The sequence below is a fragment of the Podarcis pityusensis genome (genome assembly GCF_964106645.2).
Source record: "Podarcis pityusensis genome assembly, chromosome: 1".
Classification (NCBI taxonomy): Eukaryota; Metazoa; Chordata; class Lepidosauria; order Squamata; family Lacertidae; genus Podarcis; species Podarcis pityusensis.
The window spans coordinates 112495213-112521591 of NC_138028.1; the positions used below are offsets into that span (position 1 = coordinate 112495213).

At 40.9% G+C, this 26379-nt stretch overlaps 1 protein-coding gene and 1 long non-coding RNA gene across 2 annotated transcripts; one reads left to right on the forward strand and one right to left on the reverse strand.

Annotated features, from left to right (window-relative positions):
• Nucleotides 1-1937: 1937 nt before the first annotated feature.
• On the reverse strand, nucleotides 1938-16573 carry ZC3H15 (zinc finger CCCH-type containing 15). The gene is made up of 10 exons (XM_080971928.1): nucleotides 16146-16573; nucleotides 14406-14507; nucleotides 13729-13840; nucleotides 13474-13626; nucleotides 12296-12387; nucleotides 10645-10827; nucleotides 9813-9959; nucleotides 9579-9680; nucleotides 9216-9342; nucleotides 1938-7173 (listed from the first exon to the last, which is right to left on the reverse strand). The coding sequence occupies exons 1-10, from the start codon at nucleotides 16227-16229 to the stop codon at nucleotides 6980-6982; spliced, it is 1296 nt and encodes a 431-aa protein (XP_080828054.1). The 5' UTR covers nucleotides 16230-16573; the 3' UTR covers nucleotides 1938-6979.
• Nucleotides 16574-20372: 3799 nt separating this feature from the next.
• LOC308458672 lies at nucleotides 20373-23282 on the forward strand. The gene is made up of 2 exons (XR_013977617.1): nucleotides 20373-22064; nucleotides 22346-23282. It is a non-coding gene; the product is annotated as an uncharacterized lncRNA (long non-coding RNA).
• The last annotated feature ends 3097 nt before the right edge of the window (nucleotides 23283-26379 follow it).

Genomic DNA, 26379 nt, shown 5'->3' on the forward strand with positions numbered 1-26379 from the left:
GGATACAGTGAAAATACTGGTTAGTTTGCAAGACACAAAACACTTGCTTATTCAATCATCATTGATCTGTCATGGGCCACAAATGGACAAAGCTAAGACTTTGTATCAGTTCATACATTACACCCTACAGTTCAAGGATGAGACCAGGACCAAGGTCTCTGCCTAGAAGAGGGGTGGTGAACTGGACCTGGTCTGGATTTCCCCACCTTTGATGGGCCCTTTTTACAGGTGGGCCAATCACCTGACACCCTTATGACATCAAATGACCCATTTGTAGCATGGTAAGCTGCACTAGAACGGAAAATCCATGCCCAAGCAAGTGGAGCTTGAAGTTCCCACCTGTCAGTACCCATGGAAATGGCATGTATACTTACCTTCTTTCCAGCTTGCACATTATGGAACATACATACAGTTATGTACATGCATTGATTTCTTTGCTGTCCAGATGTAGGTAATTTCATGCAGACATAGGGTTCACACAAAACAACATTCGGCTGCTTTAGACTAGAACTATATATAAGGGCAGCACTCTTTAGTTGCTATAGCAGATAGATTTCCAAATTCATCCACAATACTTTCCCCTCCAGTGATCAATAGGATAGCCCCACTTGCATTTACTTGGCTGTATTTTTAGCAGAGAATCCATGCGTCAATCAGCCTTTAAAATACAATTGATGCTGGAGGAAATTGTCTAGCATCTTTATTTTTTAAGTGGATACAAATTGCATTATAGCAGCAGGCCTTTGGCAATTAGTTTTGCCTATTTTAAAAATAAAGGTCAGGGTTCTCAAAGCTGAAATGTACATGAGATGCTTTAAAACACACATTGATTTGTTAAAGGCAAGGCATGCTTCCTTTAACATGGGAGAAGAGACCAGGCTGGTATGCAGATGGCAAAGCTGGAAGAATCCCTTTTTGTTTTCCGTTTCTGGATTACATCTGCCTTTACTCATTTGACTCTAACCAGTAATTCTGTTTTCGAAAATTGTGTCACCAGTCAATGCTGCTGTTTTCTTGCAGTTTAGCATCGTAATTTTGAACAGATTAAAGGATAGAAACAGCATCTTAAATGGGATTAGCTTTGTTTCCACATTTGCAGTTCCAGAACTGTAATGCCACATCAGGATATACATGCCTACCTCAAGGAGTACTTGTTCACTCACCACAAGACTAAACGCATGTTATCTACAGCCAGTTACAGCACTTTTGTGATAACAACAACAGGGCAAGTTGTCATTGGCTTTGAGCTTCTCTTTCTTTTTTAACTCAAATGTTTCTACTGAGTTTGGTTGGTTGCTCTACGATGGTTACTAGATAAGAAAAGCCATTCATGACCCATGATTTCTGTACACCCACACCTTTCTATCCAGCCAAGCAAGAGCAGAGCCGGCTCACTGATGAGGCAGGGTGAAGCCCCACTGCTTCTGCCACCGGTGGTGGAATGTCCCCCTCTTGCCCAAGTCAGTGAGAGGGGGTTGTTCTGGCGCATGGCGTTTCCTCTTGTCTTCCCTGCCTCTGGGGCAGAGACGAGCGTCATGGGGCTTTGCAGAACGCCCCCTCACTCTTGCCAAGTTTGGCAAGGAGGCATGTTCCGGTGCACAATGGAAGTGGTGGTGGTGTGGTGGCCCAATCCATTTTTGCCTCCGGTGGCGAAACAAGACAGGCCACTTCTGAGCAAGAAGCATGATCAGACAACAATGACACATTCCAGACAGACAAAAACACTCAAGGAAGTTATGAAGGAGGGCTGGGGAGAATGTAGACTGAGAACTCCAAAGGCCAGACAAGAGGAGCATTCAGTTTCTGGTCCTGAGGTATGCCATCCCTGCACTATGGGATGAACCCAGAAAAGTGGTTGTCACTTCTAAAAGGGGCTGGTAGCCATGTGCATGTGTGTCACTTCAAGAAAGCATACAACCTACAATTCAAAGGTGCACTGGGTTATACTCAGACGAAAGTTGTTTATTAATAAGATTGCTTACTCACTCTTCATCATAGGAGTCCTGGGGCAGGTTACAATATAATAGTTGATAATATGGTAGAGCCTTAAAAGGATGGCACAACAATAAAACTGCTAGCACATTTGACTGCATGGGGTAAAGCAAATGCACAAGGATCCAGATTTAAATCCCATGTACATGAAGCTTCAAACTCCTCTTTGGTAAAACTATATAGGCTCACAGGGTTATTTTCCCTTTAAGGGGCAGGGATGGGAAAGAAGCATCTGATTGGTGCTATGGGTACTTTCCACTCTGATAATAACATAACATGACTGAGAGCAGAGGAGGAAATCTACAAGTCTATGAGCATTCAACATCACTCTCTCCTGCATTTCATTAATGGTTCACAGCTTTAACGGCAGAAGCAACAAACACAGGAAACAGCTCATTTCTTGGATGCCAGCCCAATGACCAGCAGGTAATTAAACCAAAGAAAGCATTTATAACAGAACAGGGTATGCAAACCTGGTGAGGTGGTTATTAAAGTGAGACCAACAACAGAATTGTAGCTTGGATGCATCTCTTAACTGGGAACTGTGTGTGCTGCTTATAGGATGGTGTTCCTGCACATATCTTGGCTCAGCATATGCAGTATATACTGTATTGCCCTGAATATAAGCCTCACTTTTTTACCAAATTCCGACTGTGAAAAGTTAAAGTGCGGCTTAAATTCGTGACCTTACAAAAATTGGCTTTTACGAGATCGCTGCTGAAACACATACAGTAAAATAGAATGGGTGTGAATGCCTGTAGAATTTTAAGGGAGCAGCTTAGATTCAGGTATTGTCTTTTTTTCTCTCCCCCGAATTTTAAAGGTGTGGCTTATATTCGGGTGCAGCTTATATTTGGGCCAATACGGTACATGGGGTGGGTAACTTGTTTCCCAAATATATTTGGCCTAATTTATTGTAGGTTGCAAAATATACAAAGAGAGCCTAGTTCGGTCAGAATCGAGTATATACTTCCAGAGTTAATGTTAAATACATTACTTCTGGTAAATGAGCGACCATAGCCACTAGAGGGCTGTGAAAATTTGAGAAGATGGTGAAATGGCAATTTTGTAGGCTCACTGATTTCCATGTCAACTAATTTAATATACATCACCACCTGCCAGCAATGCCTACCAGTTAACTGGAAAAAACACCTTATGGGAGCACTTAAACAGGGTTTTAAATAAAGGTAACAGCTGGTTCTCTCGTCACAAAAAGCATCCATTTGCTGATATACTAGATCTGCACAGTAGTTAGGCAATACTTATTCTAGGACACTAAGTGTTTTAAGTTGTGCTTTGTATTTGAGTTGTACCCTCACTAGTGAATAATCTTTGCATCTCCCTTATTACGAGTATGTGAGCATACAAGACCACACAGCAAAGGGGACTACACTGGATTCAGACCTTGCTGTAACTCCATTGACAGAGGACTACAAAAATCACAATTTCCAATTTTTAAACCCTTTGTTAGCAGGTTTACTTCTCAGGCAAAGTATGCACTGATTTCAGTGCTGAAGGATAGGAATTGTTTTAGTAGCCGCCTCCCCAATCGTGATCACTGGTGGACCGCCCCACCCAATATACATACACACATTCAAGAGTAAATATGCTAGGCAGGATGTAAATAATGATTCCTACCACACACTATGAACAAAAATAGAGGATATTTCACTCACCTTTTCAAGTGAAAAATGTAGGCAAAGCGCTGTTCCTTTACAGATCTCATACAGATGACCAACATCTGTAAGGTTCTCTCGCCCCTGTGTAACAAACTAAGGCAGAATTTTTCAAACTTTTCCAGCTCAGCTCCCTTTCCAAGTTTACACCTTCTGCCCCCACTCCGTATGTGTCAATCATCTCCTCCATAGGTATCTAAGGGTGAGGAACCTGTGATTCCCCCAGATTCCAACTCCCAGCAGCCTCAGGCAGCTTGGTCAGTGGTCAAGGATGATGGGAAGAGCTGGAGAGTCAGTTTCCTCTCCCCAGGCCTACAAAATTCGTTTAAGCACAGCTGTGTCCATTGCAGACTATCCAGGACTTTGGGTGGTAGGTAAGACATGCTGCGTCTAAGGGTCTTTACACCCACTCTTCATTCATTTCAAACCTGACGGGGATCCCATCCTACAATTTGGGAACTAGAGCTCCCAATTATCCACTTGGGGCAAAACATTTCTAGGCACGGTTAAAAATTCATTAATCTCTAGAAAACAACCAAAAACAAAAATAAGGGCCACAAAGCAAAGTCATGACTATAACATGACTAGAAAGATATACCACACCATACCACCTGACTAGATTAAGTTTGGGATCCCCCATCCCTACAGTTTGGACGCATATGAACAGATGACTATTACAGTGGTTTCCTAACTATATTTCAGGGAATCCTGGAGTACCTAGGAAGCTTCTCAAGGATCCCTTAATGAAAATATCATTAGTGGCAATCAAGTTTACAACTGCAAAGGAACAGTGGGAACACCCTTAAGGTCAGCCTCAGTTGAAGTAGGGGGAACACAAAATCTAGCAAACCTTATGAAAATTTGAAAGCCACTATTTTGCTAAACTGTGTGTAGAAAATTCAACTACTCTAAAATTTAGTGAGACTTCCCCCAGTTTAATATGTCTTATACCATATTACTTAGTAAGAAATTTGGGGGGGGGGTCATCTTTCAACCAAGGCTATTTATAATTTTACAAAACACTGCCAAATGCAGGAATATGGCTGAAATGAATATTTAGTCAGGAAACATGTTATAGTTCTGGAAGAGAACATTTCATAACACACGGTACATGAGAAAATTAAGAGCTGCAGAGCCACTGATTTACAATAATTCCTATGTTATATGATCTAGATGCATTTTCTCCATGTGGTTCACTGCACACTGCGATTAAACTGAGGATTCAATCTCAACATGATCTTGTCTTTTCCTTCGCTATAACTGAACTTGAATACAAAGTTATTCAATGTCTTTTGGAAAATAATAGCACAAGTATAAACACAATCATCCACTACAATTCAAAAGGCTAACCCACTTTCAGGATAGAGGAATCAAAGAAGCCATTTGTGTCTTATTAAGGTTTGCTTGGCATAGTAATAATGTAAGAATTACTACTTCAAAAATAAGGCCATATTAGCCACAACTAAAAATGGCTGGGTCTGCTGTTTAATCTTCAGTCTACATTTTAGAGAGGAAAGTTTTCCAAACTTTTGAAAAAGAGAATAACATCAAGATGCTCAACAACATTTACTCTTCATTTTCCTTGAAAACAAGCATACTGCAGTGCTAAAAAAAATAATTCAAGTGCTTTTTAAAAAATAAAAAGCAGGATGTATGACAAACGGAAGCCCACAACTCTACTTGGTTCTGGAAAAATTAAGGCAGATAAGCAAGACGTTGTGATTCAAATGAATCTCAACTCAATAAGAGGTCTGCATGAAAAAAAATGAGCAATGAAGGAGACGGTGAAAAATAAAGTACACATAAAATATATAAGCAACCCTACAGATCCCACTTAGGTATAGGATGATCCAAGTTTTTCTATTTTAATCCAGCCACCGGCTGGGAAGGTTCTATGAACTTTGATGGCTAGTCCATTAACATTCAGTTCTACAAATCAATCTTCAGCATTATCTTATTTAGCATTATGTTTTAACTTTCTCCCCCCAGTACTGGATGAAGCATTACCTCTCACCAGCTGGACAGATTAGTCAAGGCATTTTCAGTTTCCAGTGTTCACAATATCCCTTCCAAGTAATTTTCCATTAAAAAAAATCTATCAAGAATTTCTAGATTTTAGTACTTGGGTCATATAGCAACATATCTCATTCGTACTGAAATATGGGACTAAAAACACTTTTGAAATGAACGAGGCTATATTCACATTCTAAGCCAGAGGTCTGTGCCACATGAAATGTAACATTTGTCTGAAAGCTCTTTCCACATCACTGGTTTGCAAGCTATTCTGCCAGAAAAACTTCTAAACTTTGCTACAAAAAATGCAAAGCGAGTTGCTGTATTTAATGTTGAACTACCTGGGCTAACGCATTTTTTAAAAATACCACTGTAATATGGTATTTGTCTTTTCAACATTACAGCTAAATTTAAATCCATTTGGCTCTGTACTCCAAAGAATGCAGGAATCTCCTGCTTTGATTGCTGAAAGCAGAATTCCAGTACTACTAATTCCCAAATCTCACAAAATTTGCACTACATACAAATGGATATGCCTGAAAACCAGAAAGAATGATGAAGTCATGGCAAGTACATTTTGCATATACTGGGATTTTTCAGCAGGCAGAAGAAGCCTTTTCACACACAGAGGCAATCTATAAATTACACTTTAAACTGCAATTAATCATACTTGCAGAAGTGCTTTTGTTTAGGTCTACTGCATATTTGCAAAACATGCATATACACTAATGTAGAACCAACATGGTTTGTTTTTTTTAACCAGATAGTCTTTATTTACACCTTGGTGGATTAACTTTAAAATTTAGAAGCAGGGACCATACTTGTGTGATTTTATGAATCTCTACCTTAGGTATCTGTTTGGTCAAATAATCAAAAGCAATTCCAGCACTTTTAAGAACACAGCCATTTCAACCTGTTATCACTTCGACTTACAGTATCGTAGCACAAACTTAATCACTCAAAATACTTATTTCAAATGCAGTTCTACTGAAGGAATTCTTGACCTCTTCCTGGACTTGGTAGCAACACACCCCTTCACACATCCGGGAAAAGTTGTGATCGACTTTCTACTTTTGGCGGGGATTTCATTATGTCATTGTACATTAAGAGAGTTCTTTCTCAGTGTACTATCTGGGAAGTTTATTAAGCTGGTTAAGACTGAATCAGGAAAAAATTGGGGGGAAAGATATTTCTGTTTAATGTTTTTTTTCCCCAGAATCATGTGAGGAACCAAGAGTACTCCACATAAGAATGGAGATAGTATTAACGTTGTCAAGTAGATTCATTCCTCTAAATGTTCATTCCTCTAAATCAAGTGTGTTTAGTTCTTCTTCTAGTTCTTCCAAATCCTCCCCAGTAAAAAGATTTTCATCGACTGGGACTGCATCAATTACTCCATTTTCCTGGGTGCCCTCCATGTCGCTGTCAGCTTCCAAATCACTTTGTTCTCCATTCTCCAGTCCACCTCCAGAAGCTTCACTCAACTTGTTATCTGAAAGTGAAAACAATTCGTACCATGTACCATTTAAACACACCAACCTATTTTTCCTGCTGATGTTAAGCAGGCTAAGAAAATTGGCTACACAACTCTAGAAAGTGAGGCTGATGTATCTGAAAAATATATATTGGATTCCAATGAAGGAATTCTATTAGTGCTAGGAGAATTCCATTTGTGCAATCAAACATTTCTTCCCTCTCCTCACAGGCCCTCCTTAAATGTGCTCAAGGATTGGGGGAAACCCCAAAACAGATTTAGGGAGTCTGTGGGGAAGGGAGAGGAAGGAGAAATTCCACTGCATAGTTGGAAGTTTGTGTGCTAATTGAACTACTTTGTTAGATACTTTCCAGAGTGAGCAAACCACCCTTATTTTGAAGTAAACGTCACAGAAATCAGAAATATTTGCTACTTAGTCCTGAGCACACTTACACTCAAGTCCTTCAGAGGCTTCCTGGACTTAAAAACTACAGCTTTATCTGAGCCTTCTCCTTGATAGGAATTTCTTGGGAGTTTGGTGGCCATTATTACACTGCTTTAATTTTATAGTGTTCCTCCACATTTTTTGCTTGTGAGCTTACCGAGAGTGACTGCTTTTGTTGCTGATATTTTTGTTCTGTGATTTTTTGCTTTGTTTTGCTTTTTCCTAATGGTAGCAGAGGGCAAAGGAACACCAGGCCTCTCTCCATAGACCTGGTTTAAAGTTCAGTTGGTAATTTAGCTTCTCCTCTTTCTGAACTGTTTCCATTCAAGCTTGTCATTTTAAGAACTATGTGACCAGGCAGAGGGCCTTCTCGGTAGTGGCGCCCGCCCTGTGGAACACCCTCCCATCAGATGTCAAGGAAATAAACAACTATTTGACTTTTAGAAGACATCTGAAGGCAGCCTTGTTTAGGGAAGTTTTTAATGTTTGATGTTTTATTGTGTTTTTAATTCTGTTGGGAGCCGCCAAGAGTGGCCGGGGAAACCCAGCCAGATGGGTGGGGTATAAATAATAATGATAAAGAAGAAGAAGAAGAAGAAGAAGAAGAAGAAGAAGAAGAAGAAGAAGAGTTGATGCCGGCTTGTTTTCCTCTCCCTATCACCCCCACTCCTTTTTATCATGTCTTTTAGATTTCAAACCTGTAGGCCAGTAATGTTCTCATTTTAATCTGTGTATAGTGACTATACAATTTTAGCAGCTTCAGAAATAATGTGTTCCAAAGAAAACCACAACAAGAGCTAGAAAATGGATATTAAATATGCCAATGCATTTTTCCATTGTCTCTATCCTGAAGATTTTAGAAAGAATGAGAAATGGAAAGGAGGGGAATGGGGAAATGAGTGACATTATCGTAACCCTAATTTTCATGCTGGTAATGGATACCAGCCAGATGGGAAGGATTTATTTATTTATTTATTTAACTATCTATATTCCATTATATATAGAGCTGGATGGGTCATAATGGATACAATGCTATGTATCATTACACATGTCCGTGTACAGGAAAGATACATAAGTAACTTTTTAAAAGGGATAACTACCTCTACCCAAGTTAATGTTTTGCAATCTATTCCATATACAAACTGCAAGGATAAATTGAAAACATAGGAGTCACACACTGTGGCACGAAACATTAAAGCAAGGGCGTTGCCAGGATTTGTGCTAGAGGGGGCAGAACCTCAGTTAATTAAGTATTTTTTATTGATTTACTCGCTTTAGGGGAGGCAGCTGTCTCCCCTGCCTACACCCATGCATGAAAGGTTGAATCCAATAACAGAATTCCATTTGTGCCAAGGACTTCCACTTTAACCATGGAATTTCCTCTGCCCCCAAATCTGCTCTAGTGAGTTGGGGGAACCCCTAGAAGGGATCAGAGGGAGTGTGGGGAAGGAATGGAAAGGCCATTCCAATGCGCAAGGGCAAGTTCTTGCATAAACAGGGCAGCTTCATTGACTACAATCCTGAATATATCAATTAAAATCCCGAACATATCAATAACCTTTCAAAGTTTAAATACTACTGAAGATCTTAAGAACACAGAACACACAAATCTTACCATCTTTTTCAGCCGAAGTGTACGTGCTAAATCGCTCCAGACTTGCTACTGTAATTCCAGTCTCATCTACGGCTTTTGGAACATACAGGTTCAAGTCCACATCATTTACATCCACCTGCTCATCAACCTGAAAGGGGGAAAAAGTTATTTTAATTTTACTTACAGCAGAATCAGTGTAGGCTTTAAGTCCCACTGCATTCAGTGCAGCTGACCCACAGCAGATCATGCTGTGATCAAAAGGCACCTGGTACATAGTGGTCACTAATAATGCTACAGTTCATTATTTAAGTTCCTCAACCATGGAAATAAGGTTATTCTTTGGTTGTCTTGAGATTGCATACAATACTCTTGGATCTCCTTTACCTCATCTTCACCTGTTCCTTGAATATAACGGGTGTCATCTGCTTCTTCATCATCTGCATCGACCAGCTCTGGCCGGAACTCAAACACTTCACGCCCACTGATCTAGCCACAAAGAAAGATCACAATATGAAACAGTAATATACATTTGAGAGTTCGGAACATTTCGCTTCACTGAAAAATGTTTGCCTGTGTGTCATGACTTTAATGTTATAGATCAGGCTACACAGAACTTACCACCAGTGCTTTGCCAGCCTTAAAGTCTGCTTTTCTTCTTTCCATATCTTGCTCAGCCTTATTAATTTTTTCTTGTCTTTTCCTTTTCTTCCATGCCAGAAAAGACTCTAAAGTAATTTTAGTAACATTTGCTCCTAAGGCTGCACGCTGTAAGAGAAAACATTATTAACTGAGCACACTTTTAGAAGATTCATTTTTTCTCTCCAGTACATTAAGAAAAAGCCTTAAAGCAATTAAATACAGTCCTTCTGCAGAAGCTTTTGTTCTATGAATCTCAGCAAATCTCCATTATTGTTCTCATAGTTTCCTCTGAGCCTACAAGGAACTAGTAAACATGAAATACAGCCAGAATAAAGAATTACCTAATGTCAAAAAGACTAGATGATGCACTAATACCCATAAATGTTCTTCTCTGAGTAAACATTTTCCAAGTACATGGCAAGCCACATTCATTAGTAATCAGATATTTAGCATGAAGTGCTACACTGTATTCAGTTTGAATATATGAACACATTTTTTAAAAAGTAAATATAGCTGTCCCTTGGAGGCAGGAAATCAGTACTGATTCCTGATGTTGCAGAAATTGATTTTTTTAAAAAAACCCTGAGTAGAGTATTACAAAAAAATCTGCTGTAATCCAATAAATCTACTCCAATTATGGATAGAAATTGCTAAATTTTACTGAAATAAGCCTTTAAAAAAATTAAAGTGTCCATATTAAGGCTCAGGTATACAAAAATCCAGTTAACTAAAGACTCCTCATTGCTAAAATAACCTCACAACATCAAAGTGACAAACTACTGTATTTTTAGAGAGAAAATGACTACGTTACCTCTTTTTCTATTAGATCTTCTAAAGAAATTTCTTCTTCCTTTTCTTCTTTCTTCTTGTCCTTCTTGAGTACGAAGCCAGGAGGGAGCGCATGGCGGTACATACAGTTGTCTCCTCCACCAGGACAGACCCAAAACCATCCATATTTATTGTTTTCAATAGCATCGAGGAAATACTTGCAGACCTGCATGGAACATTTATTATCACACATTGTCTTCATTTTATAGACACAAAAGGCAGAATGAATCTTAGGCTCTGGTCACCAAACCAGGTGTCTATGCCAAACCACTGGTCCTGCTAGCTTGGGATGATGGGAGCTGTAGTCCAGAAATGGATGGAGACCCAAGTTTGGGAAGTGCTGCACTACACAGTGGATGAAGTTACCATAGTATGATAATTAAATCTACATTTACTCAGCAGTTGTACCTATTTTTAAAGTTATCAGATGCAGTGGGCGAGATTCAATCAATGAGTCCTATAAGTGGAAATTTTGTATAACAACTTCAGCTTTTGCAGTGGGGCACAAACATTCCTCCTCCCTACTGCATCCCTCCAAATTGGGACTGAGATAACCCCTGCAACAGCATGTAATGGAAGGAGAGAGGGATCATTCTGTCTGGCAAATTGAAATGCTTGCCCTGACCTTAGCGTGACACTGAATTTCTTCCAGAACCCCTAAATGTATGACATGTATAAATCAATCATGACTGAATGCAGTGGTTACATAGCAGAATCTGGCACAATACAGAGAAATGTTAAGTTCTCTTGACTTTGGCAGCAAATTCAGAAGAAACCCCACTAAGGAGTCTGTACATTCAGCTGGGCTTAGAATGTATAGAGCAGCATTCCTTACCACTCTGGCTAGCTCTCTGGTTTAATGGTTACCTTTAGTCAAAACTTCAAAAAAGTATACATTTATCTTGATTTGGAAGAATAAGACCTCCATGGAACAATTTTTACCTAGGAAAGTAGTATCATGTTTCAATCATTGTTCTTTGATTTGCAGGTTACGGTGAATATCTACTTTTAAATAAAATCAAGTTTGAGATTACAGTCTATGAAATAATTTCGTGACACCACAGAATTGCCATCTATATGTCATTGTACTATACAGTGAACAGCAATTACACCTTATAACTCAATTTTTTTTACTGGAATTTTATTTACAACATAACACAAGCCCCCCAGCCCCCAATACTCAAATTTAATAGTAATGGGTTATAAAACTGGACTTCCAGACTCCATTTGCTGAATCAACTAATTATCACACATAAGGTTTTGATAAACACTAGTAAATAGTATAGTTTCAAAACAAGAGTACTTGTAATTATTATGGACTGGATTTTACCTATATTGTACTAATACTACATAAAGTAATTACATCTCTGAGCTACTTCTCATTCTATTTAGTATTGTTTATCGTACCTTGGCATTATCATATAATGTCACCAGGTGGTCCCTGAGCTATTTTGTCCTTAACAGTTCAAGCTGTTGCCATAGTATTTTTTTAACAATTCAGCTTATTTGCATGACAGCTTATTTTCAGCCACAAGTCACACAATAAGAATATCCTGTCATTTTATAAACTGGTTTTTTTTCTGCTAAAAATGAGGTATGTAATATATAAAATTTACAAAACAAGACAGACATACTATTTGGGTTTTGGGTTTCTTCTTTTCAGCTTCACCATGCTTCTTGTTCACTACCTCCTCCAGTTTCTTTTCATCCCAGTTATCCATTGTGTCTACATATAGCAGCAAAACATTTCATTATACAAGGGAAGGACTAAGCTTGTTCAACACCACCAGCAAAGTTCTCCTATATAAATATTTGAATTCTACCTTTGTGTTTATACTGCAAGAGACATATAAAAAGATGTAAGGCAGAAGGAATCAAAAGTGCAAAGGAGGCAGGACTAAGATGAAGACAAATAGGGAAATATTTGGATGAAGCAACAAGAGTAATGAAAGAATTCAAGGAAAGATCAAAATAATTACCTTAGAAAACCGGGTTCAGGTATCAAAACTAACTAGTAAGTCCAAACTCTTGTGAAGTGGGGAAAAAAAGAAAAGCTTCCAAACTGCTCCTCTTAGCCACACCAGAGGAAGGGGTTGGGTGCATGAGCCCAAAGTTTGCACAGGTTTGTTCATGTAACACCAAACCATAATTGAGCATTGCATCTGAATTATGCTGAAGCATGTTCACAGGAGTCTTTTCCTAAGTGCTATGTTTGTAAATATAGCCACTGATCAATCTGCAGCTCTCTTATTTTACATTCATTCTCCCAGAGTAAAAGCACGAGACAGTGCCAAGAGATACCATTATCTAGGACAGGGGCAGGGAACATTTTCTGGCCACTGGGCCAGATCACACTCCTCACATCCTGGTGGGCCAAATGTGACAGATGAATGCAGCTGCTATGACATCACTATGCCAGCTGATGCTGCACTTTGAAGTCCCAACTGTCGAGACTTCCAAAACCAGTATAGCATTGTTTTAAAGCCTATTTGCTGTTTGCAAAGGGAAAAAAAAATCCCAAGATGGACCCCCTGGCACGACAAGATTGGCTCATGGGCTGGAGAGTCATCATCCCAGATCATTTTAACCAATTTTAACCCTGGTTTAAATGCTTATAAAAATTGAAAGCACAGATCACAGTGAATCTGTAGAAATGCAGGTAATTTGTCCTTTACATTATATATGAAAATCCAGTGAAGAGAAGAACCACCTATTTAGACTTGCATTTATATCTACTTCCTCAAAGACATGACTTGTTCTAAAAACTACAACAGAAAAATAATTTGTCTGCAATTTTCAAGAAGTAACCTACCCTTTTCGAGATCTTCATCTCTGGCATCAATGTAAACACTCCTCTTCTCACACTTTCTCTCCAAGGTCAAGTCATGAGAAAATTTGCACTTGTCCCCTTTTGTGCATTGCCCTTGCTTGAAGAAAGCACAGACTACTGATTTTGGATCGGCACCTGCAAGATATGCTGATTATTTAGTACCTTTCCAGAACAAGTAATACATAAATCTGAGATGCACTGAGGCAGGAAAATGGAAGTCATCCAAAGAAAGCTTGCCTTTACTGATTTTCTGTGCAGCAACCACAGGTTTGAAAAGCTCATTCAGCTCCTGTAATTCTTTCTTCTTATCATCTTTCTTTAGTTTCTTGTCACCTTCTGCTTGACCAGCCTAAAACAACACACAGAACAGGTATTTACAAGACCACAGGGGGGTGCATAAGTGCATACCACAACTCTTAAGACAAAGTGCATGATACAATATCCATAAAACATAATTCATAATGGCCTTTTTCCAGACATTATAAGCGGAACGAGCCTGTGCATAACCTGGTCTTGTGTGTTTCCCTCTCCTCTCTGGTGCAACTGTGAGGAGTTTGAAAGCATTTTCTTACCTTTTAAAAGAACCATATTTTGGCATTTTATTGTTATTATCTATATTCCATACAGATATTATACATTAATTGTACAAGTATTTAATTACTTTTCAATTATTATTTCTTTTTTTTTTCTATTTCATCTGTAAACCACATTGAGTCCCAGTCTGGGAAAAAGACGAGATATATAATAAAAAAATTGTGCCCCTTAACACAAATTTATCCAACAAAGAAGGACCTAACTTAATTGTCCCATCTTCTGACAGCTCCACACTCCTATGATGCAACATAATAGAAAAAGCAATCACATTATAACAAGTGCAAAGAGAGAACAGTGAAGCCAAGTAAACATTTACTTACCTGCCGTGGGTTTTGCTGACCGAACTTAACTTGATGGGTCACAGCCTTGATAAACTTTTGCTGTTTCGCTCCTTTCTTATTCTTCAAGCCAAAGGTTTTGTCCTAATTTCAAAGGTTTGTAGGAATGTTATTAGCTAGCATGATTTTTCAATGTGTAGAAAATGTAGTTTAACACTCATTCACTTTTAGTGCACATCTGTTTAGTCAAACACTTAAAACTCTAAATAAAACCTTTTTACTTGTAACTCTGTTAGAAAATAAATACATTTTAACTGCTATCTAGTGACAAAACACACCAATTCTAGTATAAATCTCCTATGAAGGCTCTTTACAGCTCAGTTTAAATCATATACATCTGTCTTGCAATGTGTATCTAATATTCTCTTCAGTGATAAAATCTGATGATTCAATAGAGCCATGCAAATAAAGGAGGGTGAGCCTACCCAGTTATCAAGAATTTTTTAGTAACTACAGAATTGTGATAATTCTTTTTAAAAGAACTTAAAGGTTTATGAGTTTGTGGATTAGAACAAACTACAATTTAGAATTACAATAACCATGTTTAGATGACCAATTAAAATGGAAGCAAAATATTCTGCAGCTCTCTTAATCCCACCATTACAAATCGTTTTGTATCTTTCAGTACTCTCTTTTGAAGAGATGCTGGAGGGCTTATCTACCTGAAAACATGACCCTTTGATCAGGAATTTGGAAGCCTTTCCCATAATAATGATGTGTAGGAATTTTACCACCATAGTTCAGTGCACAGAGTACATGTTTTGTATGACTTGCATGAGAAAGGGTCCAAGTTCAATCCCTGGTAAATATGTAGGGCTAGGAAAGGCCTCATTAAAAGTGCAGCTGCCAACCAATGTAAACAATACCAGACTAGAAGAATCAATGACCTGACTATAGAAGGAAGTTAAGTTCAGGCATTGGAAACAAATGCCTGTGCCCAGCCTTTTTATTTATTACCATGCCACTTTCTAAATAATACTGAAATATACCCTCTGAAAAATAATACTGATAGAAAAATATGAGGCATATAGTCCTGTGCATTACTCCAAAGTTGGCATTGTTTAAGAGATATCCAGTACCTATAGCTTCTTTAAAACAGGTGGCTAAGCTGTGGGCCTTCCTGATTCTGTGGGGACTCCCAATTCCCATCAGCCCAAGCCAATCTGGCCAAAGGTCAGGGATGATGGGAGTGATAATACATCAACATCTGGAAAGCCACATGTTCCCCAGCCCTGCTTTAAAGCCTTGTAATAATTAACAGGAGCAGAAAACACATAAACAGGAATGGCAATACTAATTTATGACACCACCTGAGGATCTTGGACTCGGCTCAGGACCAGAATCAGTGCAGCCTCCGAAACCTGTCCAGCCAAGTCCAGTGAAGCAGGTAATTACAGAGAGGTGGCATCTTCACTACCCTGCTAAAAGTTGCCTACCTCTGTGTCTGGATAGCACAAAATCAGAATGCAAATGGGGGGGGGGGAATCTCCTGGTTTATTGGTTCTCTAGACGAAAACACCCACCACCCCAGAACATGTCTGGGAGAAATGACATGAGCTGAAACTTCCCTCCTTCCTAAAATGTTAGCTTTCTACATGCAGGGCACACATTGGGTAGGTTTGGAGGCCACGCTGTTAAAAAGCTTTCCCTGCAGTCCTTAGTGGTACAGCCCCAAACAGAGCTTGACCCCCCCCCCACGATAATGGGCCTAAATTGTCTCACCTCGATGATCTTCTCCTTCTTTTTCTGATCTGCCTTTTTGTTACCCGCCCCCGATGCTGCCGGTGCCTGTTTTTTGGGGGGCATTTCGGAAGGGGGGGAGGAGGAAGAGGAGGGAAGAGAACGGGTGGGGGGAAGGGAAGAAGACGCCGCCGAGGCCCAGAAGCAAAAGCGACCCCCCACGCCTTTGCTTAAGCGCCAAGCGGAGGGGAGGGGGGCTCGGCTGGGGGGTGGTGGTGGCGGCGGGCAAGCTGTGAGGGGAGACTGATGGAATCCACCACCGGCAGAACGAGGACTTCGCGTTTGCGACAAGCCGTCAGTGACGGAAGCGGCAGAGCATTATGGGAACGGGAAGAGACGAGGAAAAGCCGAACGTGACGAGGGAGAGCGCGCACGCGCGCAAGAGCCTTTCCCTCCCCGGCCCGCCGCCGCTCTAGACGCTCATCGCCTCGCTCCCACAGTGCATTGCGAAATCCTGACAGGACAAGGCAAAGGGCGGAGCTTAGTTAAGCCCCACCCGCCAGAGAACCCTCCCGCCGCGTGCGATTGCGTCACTGGGCGGGGCTTAGGGTTCCGTTGAGGGTTCGGTTTCGCCGGGTAAAGGGGAGGGGGAAAGGTTCGGAGTGCTTCTCCTCAGAGGCTGTTAGTCTGAGGTGGTCAACTGCTTGTAACGTTCGTCGCGCCTCTGTCCCTCGCTTGTGTTAAGGACAGCAAAATATCTGGAAGCCTTCTTTATTAAAAGTATGGCTTCGGCCCTCCTAAAGCGTTCTGAAAACTTACTGAGGCAAGATGAGGCGGCTGCTTCAGGCGGCAGGGCTCGCAGGGGCAGCAGATCCAGCCTCACAAGGGATGCGTCGCCGGCTGCTGCTATCTTATCTTTGACAAGGTTAATGGAATCCAATAGCCACCAAAGTTTTGAAGGATGGTGTGACAGAGAGAAGCAGAAAATTAATATTTTGGTGAAATACGCACACGGCGCAACCCCCCCTTTTGTTCTACTTTCGAGGTGGCAGTCATCCCAGTCATGGGTGTGGCAGGGGGGCAAGTGTCCACCCCCACTAAATCAAGTAAATAAGTAAAAAAAAAAAAAAATACTTAACTAAAAGTATACATTGTAGAGAGATTTTGACAGGTTTTTCTGAGCACGGGGTCAAAAGAAAGTAATTTAAAACAACAGTTGTTGAGACATTTCATTTAGAATCTGCTAGACAGAGCCAGACAGGATGAAGACAGATAGGTGCATAGCTTAAATCCTGGCTATGCCCACGATCCCTGTTTAGTGGTGCATACTACATGTATGCGTAGAATTGTGCTGCATGTGTTTGCCTTTTTCTGGCAATAGGTTAATGCAGATTTCCCCTTTAAAGTTACAAACAGCTGACACCTTGTGGCCATTTGTATAAATGACAAGCACCTTTCTTTGGAGCAATATATTGCTCCCTTCAAAAAGCGTAGCTACATGGTTCAGGCTACACGTTCTCGTTTGTCTGGCGCCTCTGATGTTGTGGGTCTGAATCCAGTGCAGGAGCGTGCATCTTAGAATAGGTCCTTTGACGATATGGAAACTGAGTGGGCTGGCAAAGAAAAGCACTCTGTCTCTAAATCACTAGAGTAAAGCATTCCCGCGTCACCAGTTTGTTGTGCTTCCCTTTTCTAAACTCCGCTTCTTTGCTGCACGCTCAAAAAAGGGAGCCCCTGTCTCAGTACAGTACATGGGAAAAAAATGGAGCAAGCAAGTGATACAGCACATAATGATGAAGTCAAGCTGAGAGAGGTGTGCAGTATGGTAATGGGTGAGAACATGTGTGTAATGCATGTGTGATTGAGATATGGATGGATGGATGTTGTTTGTTGTTGTTGTTTAGTCGTTTAGTCATGTCCGACTCTTTGTGACCCCATGGACCAGAGCACGCCAGGCACTCCTGTCTTCCACTGCCTCCCGCAGTTTGGTCAAACTCATGCTGGTAGCTTCGAGAACACCGTCCAACCATCTCGTCCTCTGTCGTCCCCTTCTCCTTGTGCCCTCCATCTTTCCCAACATCAGGGTCTTTTCCAGGGAGTCTTCTCTTCTCAATGGATGGATGTGGGCACATGCAAATGTGCAGTTTGTGTGTGTTGAGAAAGAGAATATAGTATGTAGTTCTGTGTGTGCATTTGTATGTTTTGGTCATGTCTCTTTTGGGCAACTATTGTGGCTACTTAACTGTGAAACTAGTATTTTACCCTTTCCTTCTGTTCAGCTTTTTTTTTTAAGTGTTTTTGTGTGCTGGTGTTTTTAATAATTGGAACAATATGCAAATACATCATACTCAGAGTACATCCATTGAAATCAATGGATTTAAGTTATTAACCCTATTGATTCAATAGGTCTCATCTGATTGCAAATAATGCTGGCTATAACCCTTGGGTTTTATTATGGGGTGGGGAACGTCCAGTCTGCAAGTCAAGAGCAGACCACTGGACTCTCTCTAGGTCATTCCCCTCACCAGCTGTACACCCTCAAAATGTTTCTGCCTGGTTGGAATATTTTCCTGAACTTCGATCATGCTTCTTATTTAAGCGGATTGAAGGATTGGGGGGGGGGGGAGCCTCTAGCTTTTACATAGCTGGAATGAAGCCTACTGTACATAGATGTGTGTGTGTGTGTGTGTGTGTGTGTGTGTAGCGGGGGTCCCTAGAGGGAAATGTGACCCTTGTGCTGAAAAAGGACTCCTACAATCATTTTATGGTATATCCTTCCCTGGTATCAGTACACATGAAGGTTGGTTTCTATAAATATTTTTAACAATAAACAAGCATACAAATAAATCACTGCTGAGATGTACCCACAATTGTGAGGCCTGCAGGGATTATAATGATACATCTCCAGCTGTTGCCACTGGCTACAGACTACGTGTGACATCACAAAAGTACATGGCAGCTGAGTGGATATGAAGGTGGGCCTTTTCCTCTTCCCCAACAGAACACAGCAAGCAACAGCTGTGACGTTTAGTCTTCTTCCACTTGGAGGAGGTGAATAGGCAGATGGATGGAGATGATCATCTGGCTGTAGGATGCTACGGAGCAATAATAAGGCAAGTTCATTTGCAGTGTGGAATTGTTGCTTGAAGGCAGCTGATATCCATGGGGTGTGATGTGTGATGTCTAGTGGTGGACCTAGCAGAAGCTGGCAGATGTTGGTGGGTGGAAGCCAATGGAGTTCTCATTTGGATGTTGCAAGGCTGAAACATAGTGATATTTGTGGTTGTAGACTGGTTGAACTTCACCTTTGGGAGCTGATTGACAGAAGCCAGTGGATATTTGTGGATTGAAGTTGGGCAATGAATATGAATAAATGGTGAGTGGAAGATGAGTGGTTGTGTCCATTGGTGTTCTGGTGTATGCTTGTGTGCATGACTGTAAGATTTTGAAAGGGGTTGGGGCTAGTGGTGTGCATATGTGCATGACTGTGATGTGTGAAAAGAAACTGGTGTATATTCATGAATAGGTGAAACCCATGGAAGTTGGCAGGCTGAAGTTAGCAGATGAAATTGGCAGGCAGAAGCTGGTGGAGGTGCCTGGGTGATGTTGTGGAATAGCATCCGTCTCCCTCATTTCTGTGGTTTTTTATTTTTTTAATTGGGATGCATGAAGCTAGCGAGGCTTTCTCAAGAAAACCCCCTGCATCTCCTGTGAAAGCAATGAAGAGAACTGCAGGGCATAAGTGCAAGTCACCTTATACCTCTAAATGTTTTTCTAACTACGTATATCTACCTGTAGTGTCCATGCTATCTTTTTTCTTGAACGACAGACAATGGAAGACAGACAGACAGCCTGCATTTGTGGTGTGACCCTACCCCCCAAATTTGCTTTGTGCTGGTGTCTCCACTCTCCCCAGATTGCTTCCCCTTCTTTCTCCCAGACTGATTTATTTTACAGAAAGGCCTGCACCGACTCTCTCATCATATGGTTCTTTATCTTTTCACCAGCCTATCAAATAGAGGACTGGTCTTTGACATCCCCCACCACCTTACTTGTGCCCCAATACTTTTAACGCTACCTCTACAATGGAAAATGTCAGGTTGTGATGGCTGGCACACCTCCAGTATAGAAGTAGCAAAATGAGGTTGGACTCCACCCTTCAGACTCTATGTGGAGAGGTTATATTGTTGAGTGCTGCCCTATATAAACATCTCATAGAAAATCTTTCTAGATGTGCTAGTTTACAAGAAGTGTGTGTGTTTGTCTTCTATTTGGAGTCTAAAGCACAGTCAGTAGTTCTATAGCTATATTGTACAACTGGATTCTGCACAGCATGTAGAATCATCACTTTCAGCCCTTGAAAACACTGCATTAGGTCTAGCAGAAGATGGGGCAATTTTCCAGGATCCCAGAAGATGGCAGTCCAAACCTGCTGTAAGTACTGTACCAGCATTCTGTTAGAACATGGATAATTGTATCCTAAAGTGTTAAATTTTAATTTGCTTTATTTCAATAACCCAAGAATTCAGCAATGTCCACATAGCTAAATTGCACCCTTAAATATGCAGAATGGAAGGAACAACTTCAAAATTTATTGTGTTTTCTTCTTTGCACTGTTTGTTTGTGGGGGTTGGCTTCAGGGTAATTACTAAGAATGAAAGCAACTGTAGTAGGAAACTTTTAACATTTTCATTTCTTTAAAATGTTTCAGATTACAGCTATGATGTGTGTGTTTTAAACACTTTGTCGTAAGTGTAATATTTTATGCACTAAAAGGCTTGTGTGCATTTTGCTTCAGCACATACATTGGCAGTTATATGTAACACCTGTGATGAGAGTAGGCAAAAAAATCTCCACTTTGCTGAAGCTGAGTCACCCACCCTGTTGGTCCCAAGTCTGACAGGCTTCACACATTGCGTACATATACTGAAGTTATTCACATATACATGAAGGACACAAATGGGGAAGCTGCAGCCCTCCGGATGTTGCTGGACTCCAGTTCCCATCATCCCTGACCACTTGTCCTGTGCATGCTGGCTGGGACTGATGGAAACTAAAGTCCAACAACAACTGGTGGGTCACAGGTTCCTCACCTTTGGTGTAGGCCAGCCTTTCTCAGCCTTGGGTCCCCAGATGTTGTTGGACTACAACTCCCATTATTCCTTACCACTTGTCCTGTTAGCTAGGTATGATGGGAGTTGTAGTCCAACAACATCTGGGGACCAAAGGTTGAAAAAGGCTGGAGTATGCTGTCTGTTTGACAGGACTTCACAGCAAACTTTGGCTTGTGAACTCTTTCTCATATTGTGTGTTGGAACTTTAGCATGAGTTAGGAGGACCCTTGTGCATGTTTTATGCATGTGATCCACCATCCACAAAACAGAGGGATCATATGAGCAGCGCCTACTAATGCAGGTTATATGTTATGATGATGTATGTGTGTGAATATAGTATTCTCTCCCAACCTTGACATATGTACAGCCTGAGCGTTGGACTAGTGTAATGCTATTTTCGTGGAGTTGTTTTATAGTGCCTTGTAATACTTTACATAAAAATGCAGTTTATAAAAATTTAGATAAAAGAATGCCTGCACCGTCAGTTGCTTCAAAACGGAACCAGATAGATAGCAGAGACTCACAGAATGGTTCACATTATACCTTTTATATGTCACTAGCTCTTAGGTTGTTTCCAGATTTAGTTCAAGGTGCTTGGATGGCATTATCCTTTAACAGCCCAAATGATCTGGGACCAGAGTGCCTCAAGAATCAATTGAGAACTTCACTCAGCTATTGAGGTGCTTTCTGTTGTTTCCAAGCTTAATATAAGTTTGCTTAGTGAGGGTGGGAGAAAGGGCCTGTTCCATTTCCAATTTCCATGTTGTTTTTGCTTAATTGACCAGATTTTTCCATGGAAATGGTAAACCTGGATTAAATGGGAAAATGTAGGCAAGTGGTAAATACAGTGGTGCCCCGCAAGACGAATGCCTCGCAAGACGAAAAACTCGCTAGACGAAAGAGTTTTCCGTTTTTTGAGTCGTTCCGCAAGACGAATTTCCCTATGGACTTGCTTCGCAAGACGAAACGTCTTGCGAGTTCTTGCAAGTTTGTTTCCTTTTTCTTAAAGCCGCTAAGCCGTTAATAGCCGCTAAGCCGCTAATAGCCGTGCTTCGCAAGATGAAAAAACCGCAAGACGAAGAGACTCGCGGAACGGATTAATTTCGTCTTGCGAGGCACCACTGTAAGCAAATTCAGGCACAAATTCTTGAAGTATTGTCTGATCTGGGCAGGTGGACCCCCCTGCCTTTATGTACACGCATATACAACCAAGGAGGCCTTGGTCTCCCGGCTAATGGCAGATGTCAGAGTATCCTTTCATTCAGATCTGCAGTCGCAGGTTTACAAAATCCTTAATCGTTGTTGTTGTTGTTGGAGATATTGCTTGATACATAGCTGCTTGATACATTGTGGTGATTTTGGATGATATCAGCCCTCTGCATGAGGCAGACTTGTGCGTTGTGTTTGATTAACTCTGCAGTAAATGTATAACAACATGATGAAGAGGGATAGAGCACCAATCTTGTTTCATGGCTACTGACCAAGGACAGAATGAAGGTTCCCCTTAAGGTCAGTTTGTTATCACTAAAGTACCTCTAAACTGAGCTCTGCCCTCTTCCTCCTAAAACATTCTGATTGGGATCCATGCAAAAAGATGACTGGCTGCTTCACACTAGAGCTGATGCATTGCTTTCCCACAACGGTCTGGAAGAGGAATTGTAACTGAGATTAAGAAGAGTTTGCTAGATTATTGCTATCTGTCCTGGGAGCTGTTGCCCTCTGCTGGCAGCCTCCAATTACAATTGTTCTCTCTGTGTCCTCTCAGCTGGTGGCATCCAATTAGAACTGCCCTCTCTCTTCTAAATGGATGGCACCAGCAGAGAGAACAGTTTTCTTTCCTCCTTTCCAAATCAGCTAGCCAATTAAACTAGAATGTGGGCAGGAGAGTGAAGACCATACTGGATTTGTGGCTGGTGTCCAGGTGAGGATCAAAGAGCTTGACAGGTGCTCTGTGGTAGCATTGGTACCCATGGATGCTGGGTTATGGACCCCTCCTGGTCTAGATCTGCTTACGCTATTTGAGAAAAGTAATTTCTATTTAGTTCTTTTTCTTTCTTTCTTTCTTTCTTTCTTTCTTTCTTTCTTTCTTTCTTTCTTTTTAACTTCCTTGTTGGTTTGGCCTGTGTTACTGCTTCCTGTTGAGTGCAGGTGGGAAATTTCTGATTAAAAGAGCTTCTTAAATAGCCTTTCTTAATTACACCGATGTCAGTTTCAGTTCTTGAGGGGTGAAATTATGAGCTTCCCCTCAGTTTTACTCCTGCTCTAACTTTGTGATACAGTGGACCCTCCGGATACGAACTTAATTCGTTCCGGGGGTCCATTTACACCCCAAAAATTACATAAATAGAGGCGCGCGTCTGCACATGCGTGCAGCGCGATTGAGTGCTTCTGTGCATGCACGTGGCACGATTGAGCGCTTCTGCGCATGGCATGCGCGCACGGCGAAACCTGGAAGTATACATTTCCGGGTTTGCCGTGGCCGTAACCCGAAGATTCCATATCCAGAGGGATACATAAGTAGAGGTACAATGGTAGTGTAAAAGCACTATTTCACTATAGAAATGAGAGGAATAATGAGAGGAAACCAGTAACGAAGCAATTAAGGGAAGCTATTCAAGGGGAAATTAAGAAGTTGCTCATCACTAAGAAGCACCCCACTTGCATTCATCGGCAGTAAAATGGACTGAACCTGCAAATGTTTAATAAAGGAAAATGACCCTTAAAACTTTTGCTTGTCCATACTAGATTGAATGGTGCCACAGCTGCATTTTATTACCAAAAAATCACTGGCTGTGGAGTCTTAGAAAAAAACAGAGGACAACACAAAAATGACTGGAATAAGTATAAGTAGGCTCATAACAGTGTCATTTGGATGTTCTATTTTTGTTTTTAAAAAGGATGACTATTTCAAAGGGAAAAGCCCTGTATAGAAGGCACTTGGGTTACATCATGAAGGTGTATGTTCACACTGACCTGAAATTTCAGTTGCTTGGGCTCACAAATGGGGAGAGGGCTGTTACCCTCAGCTCCTGTTTATGGACTTCTGGAGCAAGCTTGTTTTCTCCTGCTTTGAGGGGTAGGACCTGAACCAAGTTACAAGAAAGGTGATTCTGACTAAACATCGGGAAGAACTTTTTGACAGTAGGAACTGTCGGACAATGGAATGGATTGTCTCAGGAGGCGGGTTGGACTCTCCTTCCTTGGAGGTTTTTAAGCAGAGGATGGATGGCCATCTGTCATAGATGCTTTAGTTGAGAGTCCTGTATTGCAGGTGTTGGATTAGATGACCCTTGGATCCCTTCCAGCTCTACAATTCCATGATTCTATGAAAAGGCTAGACTATATGAACTTACGGGCTGATCCAGGAGGGCTTCTCTTATGTTCCTACCACACATGTTAGAATCCTGGAAGGTTCAGATTCTAAACTGCGTGGTGGGGAGCCTGCTTGCATAGAAAAGTTCCCCCTTTCAGGAGTTTTCCCTCCAGCACATGATGGGTGCCAGGGAGGGGAGGCAGAGCTAATGTGCTTGTTTTGTGAGATATTAGAACAGCTAAACAGGGCTTCTGTGCATTAAAGAATCATAAAAGAAGCTTAGGGCAATCGTGGGTCAAGTGCTCCCATAATAAAAGGGTAACTTTACAATATAGTAACCTTGGCAATTGCTTGGGGAATTATCAGTGTATGACATTATGACTGCTGGGAGCATGCAATTGCCATGGCTTTTGCAGTGGGTGTGTTATTATTGCTTTGTTTGGAGTTCTTTTAATCTTATAACAGAGCTGGTTTGATGGTGGTGCTAGCCAGGTATAGGCTACTGATCAGCTTGTATTGGTGGAAGCACAATGGTAACTTAGCTGGACAATAAGCTTATGCCATTATATTCAGTTCTAGCCTTCAGAATAGCAGATGCCAGAATCATTTGTGGGAAGGAAGCAACTTTATCCATTAGCTGTCCTCCTTTAAGGACATACAGGATTTGGCACATCGTTTTCCACAACTTGATTCAAATTGGGAGAAATGAAGTTCCTCATTCCTGCAGACCTGATGAGTGAGTTGTGTTGATCTTCAGGAAACGGCTTGGGATATATCTTGTTCAGCCAGCAAAGCCCAGCTGGCTAAGATTCTTTGCCCACTCCTCTCTTTTGAAACTTCACTTTAATTTTGCAGCCGCTTCTCATCGTTTCCAAACGACTAAAGTAAAATGTGCGCATGGTAATTACATTTAATCGACATAACTTTTGCTGTGTGTCATCTTCCTGCAACTTGACTGTCTATTTGTATATCTCTGAAGAGCGATTGCACACACCGAGCCCTATAGATCAAAGCAGAGGCAGAACTGCAATTCAGCAGAAATGTCATTTTGCACAAAGCGCCAGCGCTTCATATCTGAATCCAAAAAAGTATTCACATAAATTATCCATGCTTAGCAATAGGGAATGATCAACAGCAGAACCTCTTAGGGTGAAATTTAATCAGTTCAGTTAAGATTGTCCAGTCCCACCTGCAACTTCCTTATATATCTGCTGCCTCCCAATGACCAGCACCTGTTCTTTCGGGCAGTAAGAGGGATGGACAAATCTGTCAAGTTTTGGCTTCTTTCTGTCCCTCATTTTTCCAATCTTAAATTCACTTCTCCACATTTCTGTAGCAATTTGTGCATTTTTAATCAAAAAAATTATTAAAAATTCACCAGCATTTCTTCTAATAAACCCATTTTCCTGTGTAGTTTTGGATAATTACACCTCCACATCATACAATGTATTTTTGTATGCTGTTTTCATCAGTATGTGGGTGCTTATGCAACTCTTCCCCCAATAAGTGTATTTCTGTGCATGTTGTTTGGTTGGAGAAGCACACCGCAAAATTTATGGCAGCCACACATCTCCCATAATGCCCAATTTCTGAGCTTAGAAGTGTTACTATTACTATTTTAAAAAGAATACACCAACCTCAGAAGTACAACCCCTTGAGAAACTTTTATTTTGGGCTATTTACACTTGCTTAGTTGATCGTCTCAAGATTTATAAGGAAATAATTTTATTTCTAAATTAACCAGCAGGCATACTGTGTAATGTAATTTAAAATTGATTTCATTTTTCAGCCTAACTGAAAAGTATTAAGGGTGTCAGATTGATGCATGGCATCTAATCAAAGGGAGAAT